Here is a 9,555-nt window from a genome sequence, read left to right on the forward strand (position 1 = left end):
ACGTCAATTCACCTAATAAATTTATCGGGGAATTGCACGGACGGAGAAACGGGTAAATATCGGGGATTAGTCGGCTCTGACAGAAAGCATTTTATGTTTCAATTATTAATCAATGTCCGCCCTTCATAAAAAAAAATGAAAGCCGTTTACAATTCCCTGTAACGCCGGTTAGAGCGCAGCTCTTGAGGAGGAAGATGGAAGCGTACTGAGGGATAGGTGACTCCTTGAGGTCACGTGACCTCAAGGGGGTCACGTGACCTAAGGGGGCACGTGACCTCATGGGGTCACGTGACCTCATGGGGTCACGCGACCTCAGGGGTCACGTGACCTCAGGGGTCACGTGTCCTCAGGGGCTCACGTGACCTTTGGGGGTCACGTGACCTCAGGGGCTCACGTGACCTGAAGGGGTCACATGACCTTAGGGGGGTCACGTGACCTCAGGGGGTCACGTGACTTCTGGGGGTCACGTGACCTCTGGGGGTCACGTGACCTGGGTGGGTCACGTGACCTCGGGGGGTCACGTGACCTCGCGGTTACGCCGACGGCGTCGCCGCTCAAGCCGGAAACGGGCCCCTAAGAGCTGCGCTCTAAAAATAGCAATGGCTTATGGGATCCCATAGTTGCTGTTCAGACCCCCGTGTCACTCGACTCTTTGTCCTCTGTAAACTAACAACGGATAGGAAGGTCTCCCTCAGCACAGCCGTTCTTCTAATCTACCCAACCTGCGCAGCGTCCTCCAGTCGCTATGGAAACCGGGTACAGTTCGAAATGTGTCGTTCAGATGGCGGCACCTACCTTCCGAGGCCAGTACGCACACGGAGGGAGGGGAGGAAGGTGTGAGCGACGCAAGGCCAAGCTGAGGAGGTGCCGAAGCGAATGTCGCATATGTGCCGAAGTCATCGCTCTGGCCCAAGTGGACTGGTAGGGCCATCTCTCGGGAGGAAGAAAAAGCTTAACCGTGTTCGTTCGCACGCCGCCAGCCACGCTCTCGTCCGCTCGCACGCAGAGCCACAACAACGCGCTGACCTAAACGATTTACATGTTCGCGGTCCCAGCGCACAATGTACGGGCTTGAGCCAGAGTACATTCTGAAACTATATTCACTTACACTTGAAATGGCAAGTACCGAGCATATCATTATCTCTTTTCATACGATGAAGTTGCCGTACTGCGGCATTGGCCAATAAAGAGCACCGAAAAACTACGAGGCGAAAAGTGTGCACATAGAAGTTAGCCTATTGTGTGCACACTTTCTTAATTTGCCAGCGTTTCTTAACTTGCCAGTGACTTTAGTAAACCGCTGGCCTCCCCCCTTAGACAGCTCTGCTTGGATCTCCGCGTTTTCTGCAGAGATGTATCGAGCGGGTATTCGTTTTGTGTGTAACCCAGAGTAGACGCCTAGACTTGTACACGTTGCCAAAATATACAATAACCCCCCCCCCCCCCAAAAAAAAAAAAAAAAACGGACAAAATGTTTTTTTGTTATATTTCTATTTAAACAAAGAAATGAACTAGGATAATATGTATCTTACCAAACACGTTCTCAGCAAGTATTGAAGTGGCCGCCCTCGGCATATCGATGCAGAATCCAAGCACTTTTTTTTTATATTTTCAGTGATGGGCCAAAGCTCCTCCGGTGTGATTCGGTCCCACTTCCGACAAAGCGATTGCTTTAGCGACTGACTCTAAACTTTCCTGGCGCTTAGCACAAGTGAGATCAGTAAAAAAGCGTTTGTTTAAGAAGACAGTACGTTCTCAGCGCGTACCTGCGGCCCGGTGTTGAAGTTAGGCGGCATCTTTCGAGCCGGACTCACTTTCAGTCCGTGAATATAGTTGAACGTTTTGAGATGTTGTACCGCAGCAAAGGCTAGAAGCGCGAGCTCATAGTGTTGGCAGCTGCCCTTGGTGCACGAGAGCTTGTGCCGCCGAGATGTGCCCTAGAGCAAAGAGCTCGCGCTTGCAGCCTTTCCTGCGGTACAACAAAAGGTGAAACAGAGTACAGGGCTTGAGTTTCAGCTTCTTTTTAGCCGATTGCCGCAGCGATTCTCGTTAGATTCCGGTTTCATGAGTGATTTTCCTCATAGAGACTCTCGGATTTCGTTCTACTTGCTTCGGATTGATCTCACGGTGGGCGGAGGTGTTGACAGTGCGCTTTCTTCTTCTTCCGGGGCATTCGCCTTCGTGGCCGAGCTCGTGGAAATGTTTGATGGCATCAGACACTGTTTGGCGAGAAACCTTGAGCAATCGAACATTTTCACATATACCTTGACGAAACAGCATCAAAACCGCAGCAGTTGAAACATGACAACATGCAGCCTCTGTAAGCACGGAAGACGAAGTAGAAAGGACAATAGCTGGCTCGCAACTAAAGTTTATTCTATTAAAAGAAAACTTCTTCAACATATTACGCAAACACAGATGTGATCTGTGCGTATAATCTGTTTAAATTTTATTTTTTATGGAATAAATATTTTGCGAGTCAGCCGGTGTCCTGTTGCGTTCGTTTCTTCTTCGTCGTTCGTGATTACTGAGCCGGCATTTCATTATATTTTACTGCTACCAACTAGCCCAATTTACAACCCTACTTCAGCAGCACGTTTGTTTGACATTCTCAAAAAGAAAACATAAAAATAATAATAGCAAAAAATGTTACTGGTACGAAAAAAAAAGTTCACCGAATTTAAATATACGCAAATATTTTTCTTTGCAAAAATGTAAACCATTTTTGCAGAGGAGGCTCTAAAGCTTGTCCGGGTTTTTCTGGGTCACATTGGTAAATAAAATTACTTAGTTTATTATTACTCTAGGTCAAAAGCATCGTATTAAATTACTTGGTTTTCTCGACTTCAAAACTAAATGCACATAAAAAAAAATAGCTGCTACTTTTGAAATTACCCTGTGAGAGGGTGTGATTATTGCCGCCATGTTTGTTTTGAGTTTGGGATTGAAGGCCCGTTTACACACTTGCATTTGCTTAGGACACCATATAGAACCGAGCTCTTGGGTTTTTTTTTTACGACGAAAGAAGACTGGCACGCTGGCGCCATCGACGAGGCGACCCTGGAACTGCATTTCAGTATAGCAAAGGTTCTGCGGTACTTGAGAGGTCAAATGTACGGACTATACCTATAAGAAACGGTAATTTATTACGTTGTAAAACATTTTACTAGCCAATAAAAAAGATTATTCTCGAAAAAAAGTAGGAAATGTACGGGAACTGAGTGTTCTACGGACACCGGATAGATGGCAGCAGTGGTTTTCTTTGTCCCAGGAACTTTTTAAGAGGTTTTGAGGCGCACGGAGCAGTCGCAAGTTTGTGAAAGGGCCTTCAGGAGCAGTCTACCCACCCTGTGGCCAAACCCGACGCCCGAATGGCGCGCACTACGCAGCTTCTCCACACCAGAAGAAGAGGACGTCTTCGAAAGCATAAAGCAGAAAGCAGAAAAAGATGTTGGTCCTTTCACGCCACCTTCGATTCACGAGATCGAGGGTGCTTGATTTAGCCGAGTATGGTCTCCTATCACCGCCCTTAGAGCGGCAATATGGTAGCTTTTGCCACTTCCACAAGGTGACTCTGACTTTAGAGAGGGGCATATTCCACTCGTCGTATTGGTGCGCTCCGGGATCGACATTTTTAGAGCGCGCGTCCGCCGCCTTTTCGTTTGGTATGAACCCGGATGTATTTCGCTCGTCGTTTTGGAACTGCGCTGACTCCGGAGATCATGAGCTGCCGACTTCCCCTGAGCCGAGCGGAAGCCGATCTCTGGAGGCACGTGACTTCCTGCCTCGCCGAGCATGACGGGAACGGCGGGCGACCAGGCGGCTCGGAGCAAACAAGCGCTTTGCGACCGGAAATGACGATAGCCCAGCGCGATGGGGAATGCCGGGTGGACAGTCGGCCACTCCCGGTGGTTGTCGTCTTCCGCTGGTGCAGTTAGAGGCCTCGGAGGCTCCGCACGGATCGCGTGCTCCATAGCGGATTTAGACTTGCGACCCAAAGTGACCTGTGGAATTCGCCATTAGTGAAAATTGCGAAGTATCGGATTAAAAATATGATCCTGCAAGAAAGTAGAGTGAAAGAGGTGGACTGTATTAGTCCACGTTTTCTGTAGCATGCGAAGTTTCTGAACTCTTTTACAATCTCCGTCACATGTTCATAATTTTGTGACATTTCGCCTAGGTTTCATTATTTTCTCTAGATTTTGTGGTGGCGTAATCTAGGAGGGAACGGGGTTCAATCAACTCGAAGGTCCCTGTAGCTTACTTCTTATCCTTTAGGCTCGGATTTCGTCGTACGGAGAAATAAGGTCGAGCGTGTTAACGCGGCGCAGCTCAAGGCACTTGAAGAGGAAGCTCGAACTACAGAACCCAGGGATCCTGGGCTCAATCCTATATAGGCCGCTTCCCGTAGTTGAGACTGCAGCCACAGCTACAAGCGCGAGCTAGACCGCGCTCCTGGCTTTGAGACATGCATTTCTAGAGCGAGTGCTCGTTCTCAACGAAGAACTCTTCAAATTCAGCAACCTGGAGCTCTCGTGCTTGTGGCATTTGCTGCAGTACAGTAGACAAGACGAGGTCATGTCCGCTGGGCTCTGGACATGAAGCGCATGTGTCGCCGGCGCTTCGTTCTTCTTTATTCAAACCTCTTGCCACAGTTCCTAGGGCTCAGAACAGCAGCGCCACCGTGTCGTTGCACAAAATCTTCACGCGGTGGCCGCCGCTCTTTTTGTCTGAAAATGTTTTTAATAATAATAAGATGAAAGAAACATCAGGGCCAGGTCAGCTGGGCTTAAGCCGTCGCTGCTGTCCTGGGGTGGGGGATGTGGATTAAATGAAGTGAGTCAGGTGAGCCTCCTTAATGAACCGAAGGAGGGAGTCGAATAGTTCTTTTCGATGCTTGAGTGAGCCGGATGGAACCCAGGCTAGTAGTTGAACTGCACTGGTGAATTTCTCATTTACCAGGTGAAAAGTTGGCATACTGGCAGAGCGACTTCACTCTGTCGTAACATTGAATGTGTAAGGTTCTTTTAAGCGTTGCAAGAAATGAAAACATTGCTCGCAAAAAGAATGTTACACTTGAGAGATGGAAGCAACTTGGCTGGTCTTAGTAAAGCTCCTGTTCCACGTTGCTCGGTTCGGTTCCTCGCACTGATTTTGATTGCCGACAATATATAAGACTCGCTCTAATCTTATCTCATATTGGTGATGTGCTTAACATCACGTGGCGCCCACGTCAGAACCTCAGGCTCCCGAAGGAAAGAAGTTCGACAATATAAGAATTGTTACTGAGGATTTACTGACTTGAAAAGGTAACCAAACAGCTTGTTTGATTAACCAAAGGAATATTTTGAAACTACAAAGATAATACTCTAGAAAGTAACTGACAACGAGTTTTCTGAATGGTCGTAATGCCTACTGTACAAGGCTGTAAACGCCAAATCTTACGCTGACCGCTTTACACAGTGGTTTAGAGGCATGTCTCAGTCGACGGCAATGGTTCTGGGAAGGGCAGCTACGGGAGCGTCGACGCTGGACGTTTGGTTTCAAAATGTGTTGCGAAGTACACGCAGGACCTTGCACGTCGTGCCGTGAATTTTAGTGTCTTTCCTCGTGGCGTGGAAAAAGCCGGATGACCCCCATTGTTCTGATAAACTCCTCGCCCCTCAAGGCGAGAAAAAGACAGCCCGTACTTTTCTCGTTGAAAAAAACGAAGAAAAAGTAACCTACGTCTTTGTTCTTCTCCCCTAAATTCGCTGACGCTCGTAGCCGACGTATAAAGTGATCGGCAGCAGGTAAAAACCACGCAGAAGTGGCGTGCCTCAAAAACCGCCGCCATCTTCAAGTACGGCACAGAAACCGAGATTTTTTTTATTTTTGAATTTTCGTTCCAAGAAGTTTACGTGAAGTCGGACACGTCCGCCAAACTAGGAGAGTACGTCTACTGAGAGGGGCATCTGCTACTTGGATCGGATATTCGAACTCTACGCGGGAGGCGCGGGTAAGAGTTTCATTCTAATTCGTTAAAGTTTAGCTCTGAGTGAGACACGATCACGCTGTAACTAGATCCACTCTGAGGGCAAGGACTGTAATTTCCTGCTTACACTGGTACTGGGCTGAAATACATGAAGCGGACGCTGCAGGATCAGAACCCGGGATATGCAAATTTCAGTCTGAATAAACGTCGTGCCCTGCGCGCGTTCGTGTAATCACGACTGCATGTTAAAAGGGCGGTGCAACGATTTTCGAACTTCAGCCAAATAATTGTGGGTGTCGGGCTCGGTCATTACTAGATGCAAGAACAGAAGAACATTTCTGCATCCGTGCGCTAGCTTTTTTATTTAAAAAATAAAAAAGCAAAGATCGAAGTTTTCGGCGCCTCTCAACTCGTGCATCGGCGACAGAGTATTTCCGAGTCCCGTGCGGAGTGGCATCTCTGGGGTATCATGTCACTTCCGGGTAGAATCGCGCGTCGGCTCACGCGACGCTTCTCTTTTGTCATCGGTAGTGCGTTCCCACACCCGAGGAAACAAGATGTTGCCAAAGATGCAGCATAAACAAACCATCCCCCCCGCATGCGCAGGGGGGGGGGGGGGGGGGGGGTGGTTTTGTTGAATTTTGGTAGATGGCGCCACGACAATTCAATACCATTTTAGGTATAACACTAAATATTTTCCAGGCATTGCCCAATGCTGAAACGACAACATTAAGAAAAAAAAACTTAAATGGAGCAAAAAATCGGGCAAATCGCTAACTTACAAATGACATCCCCGGAGTACGGTTTCTATAACCGCCACTTTTCCGGCAGATTGGCAAATAAGTCGTCTTTTCCTTTGCGCCTACGCAGCGAAATCACTGTATTTTGGGGGTAAGATGTATGATTTAGTTTACTTGTGGAACTATAATCAATATAAAAAAAAAAATACAATTAGGTAAATTCTTAATTCTAAAAATCGTTGCACTGCCCCTTTAAAGACCCCCAGTTAGCAGTCGTATGCTGCACTGTATAAAATTTTATTTTACAGCTTAAAATAGTGCACCCATACTATAGCGAACCAACCACATTCTGAGTAACCACTTACATATAATTTGATTGAATTTTTGGCGGAAAGGCAGTTAGAATATAGCAACCCGACCAACGAACCACTTAAGCCGCGTTCCTTCGCACTTTACGCCTGTGCACGCAGCACATACGGACGCTTAGGTATCTTTCGGTTTCCCACGTAGACATTGTGTTCTGAATTGTGTTGCGTGTATGTTTATAGAGCCGGAAGCCAGTCAGCCCCAATGTAGCTGTAGTAGTAGCTTCACATGTATGGAACAGTGATGTTGGTGAACTTTGACAAAATGCTGGAAGCAAAAATCCCAAAAATCCGTATTTTATGTGGAGTCTGCGTCGCTTAAAAAGATAATTATGATGAAATAGCTTTTTCCAAAATGAAACTTTATTTTTTGGAAAAAAAAAAAAAAAAAAACCTCCTCCTGTGCTTAAAACAATAAAAATAAATGAGACAAGTTTTGTGTCAGTTTCTAAAAGCATAGTCTGTCGCACGTTTTCACATATTATTAGCAGCTGGGCATTCTTTAATAATCTCATGACACGTAACTACTTTAGTGAAACTGGGTGGCCACTTAATGATACGAACAGCTTGATTAGCCGCGATATTTATTTGATTCTTCTATCGATTACGGCCGACATTTTCCTTTGGCAGCAGGACCCAGGCGACCCGAAAATACGATTTCGCCTTCCATGTTCGAAATTATTAAATACTGGCATATCTAACGGTTTTACTAGTTTTCTTTCATTCACTGTGGGCGTAGAAAAAATTGAAACGGAATCACTTATAGCCCTTGCATCTTAAAATTAATTAACTCTACGTGATGGCCTCTAGTTACACCACGACCAGCTTGTATTTCTTTATCAAAAACTATAGGTAGCACGAGAAACGTATGTAAACAAGATCATACAAATGTGTCCATCGACGTAATGAATGTTTTACGAATTCTTCTATTTCAGAACTGAAGCAAGTGTATTACCTGACGACGCACCGAACGCGGCAAGATGTCGTTCACCTTGAACCCCGTCAAACTAGCCAACGAACTCCAGCGGATGGGAGACCCCAGAACCCGAGATTACCCGCTGGTCATGAACCCTCTGTTCGTGTTCCCACTGGTCATTTTCTACGTATATTTCGTCAAGGTTCTTGGCCCACGCTGGATGAAGAACCGAGAACCCTTCCAAATTGTCAACCTCATCCGCTTCTACAACCTTGCCATGGTTTTTCTCAACGCAAGGTTCCTCTACATCGTTCTTATCAACACCTACCTCCCTGGAGGCCGCTACAGTCTCTGGTGCCAAGGCATCACGGGTTACATGGACGACCAGCTCGCCCAGTACTACAAGTCCGGTTGGTGGTACGTCGCCGTACGCTACGCCGACTTCCTGGACACCGTCTTCTTCGTCCTGCGCAAGAAGTTTACACACATCACTCACCTTCACGTCATCCACCACACCATCATCGGCGTCAACACCTGGTTTTGGGTCCTCTACGCTCCGGAGGGTCAGGCTGCACTTGGTCTTGCCATGAATGCCTTCGTGCATACTATCATGTACGCCTATTACTTCCTGGCAACTCTGGGGCCCAGAGTGCGTCAGTATCTCTGGTGGAAGAAGTACCTGACCACGATGCAGATCGTGCAGAACGTCATCTTCATCTCGCACATGTGCATACCTCTCTTCTACGACTGCGGCTTCCCCACGTACCTGATACACATTGCGAACGCACAGACGTTTCTGGTTATGTGTCTCTTCATCAACTTTTATATTCAGACGTACGTTAGGAGGCGGCGCCCTCTGGCTGAGAAAGCAGTGCCCACCGCAAGCGTTGACGACGAAATGAAAGTAAAAAATGGGAAACACGACTGAGCAAGGCTTATAGTAGAAATATACTCAAATCCTCAAGTGCCATCGCTGACTAAAACTTAGAAGTGATGGTAATTCACCGTTGGAACAACGGCACGTAAGACGAAGAGTGGGTGCCTTTACGGGAACTAAGGAACCAAGCCGTCATGAACCCTTAAAAAAAAACAAAAAAACAACAACAAAACAAATAGGTTCAAGTCAAATTTGACGGACAGCTGAGTGCAACGTGTTTGTGTGAATTTGTAAATATTGTCATTGCTTGGCAGTAATGTTTAGACTAGGGCTACTGGCGCACTGATTGTAGATTATAAGGGTATTTAAACGTCTAAATGCACTGTTGAATGCAAAAAAAAAAAAAATTGTAATTGATAGTGACCTTTTTTCTTTGGTCCAGTTGAAAAAATTGAATGTCTGAGTTTTTAGTTGCCATTACATTGGCACGCGAAAGACAAAACGTAGCCGGGGCTGCGCGGAACTTTAATAATAACAAAAAACGAAAAAAATAATCTAGAATAAACTCCTAAATATTTAGTTTTAGTTTCGAGAAGATATTCGTCACTAGGCTCGGACCTCAAATAAAATACGAACTTGCAAAAGCAAGGTATGTTCATCGCAGAGAAATGAAGTTCATCTAG

The 9,555-nt window shown here is 46.4% G+C and overlaps 1 protein-coding gene across 1 annotated transcript; it reads left to right on the forward strand.

Moving 5' to 3' along the window:
• Positions 1-5,913: 5,913 nt before the first annotated feature.
• Positions 5,914-8,923, forward strand: LOC8030246 (elongation of very long chain fatty acids protein AAEL008004). Its single transcript, XM_002399436.5, has 2 exons — positions 5,914-5,998; positions 8,015-8,923. The coding sequence occupies exon 2, from the start codon at positions 8,060-8,062 to the stop codon at positions 8,921-8,923; it is 864 nt and encodes a 287-aa protein (XP_002399478.3). The 5' UTR covers positions 5,914-5,998; positions 8,015-8,059.
• The last annotated feature ends 632 nt before the right edge of the window (positions 8,924-9,555 follow it).

The sequence above is a fragment of the Ixodes scapularis genome, unplaced genomic scaffold (assembly GCF_016920785.2).
Source record: "Ixodes scapularis isolate PalLabHiFi unplaced genomic scaffold, ASM1692078v2 PGA_scaffold7__128_contigs__length_106722199, whole genome shotgun sequence".
Classification (NCBI taxonomy): Eukaryota; Metazoa; Arthropoda; class Arachnida; order Ixodida; family Ixodidae; genus Ixodes; species Ixodes scapularis.

Excerpts from the sequence above, each read along its gene's own strand:
- LOC8030246 (XM_002399436.5), top strand. The coding sequence starts at position 8,060 with ATGTCGTTCACCTTGAACCCCGTCAAACTAGCCAACGAACTCCAGCGG.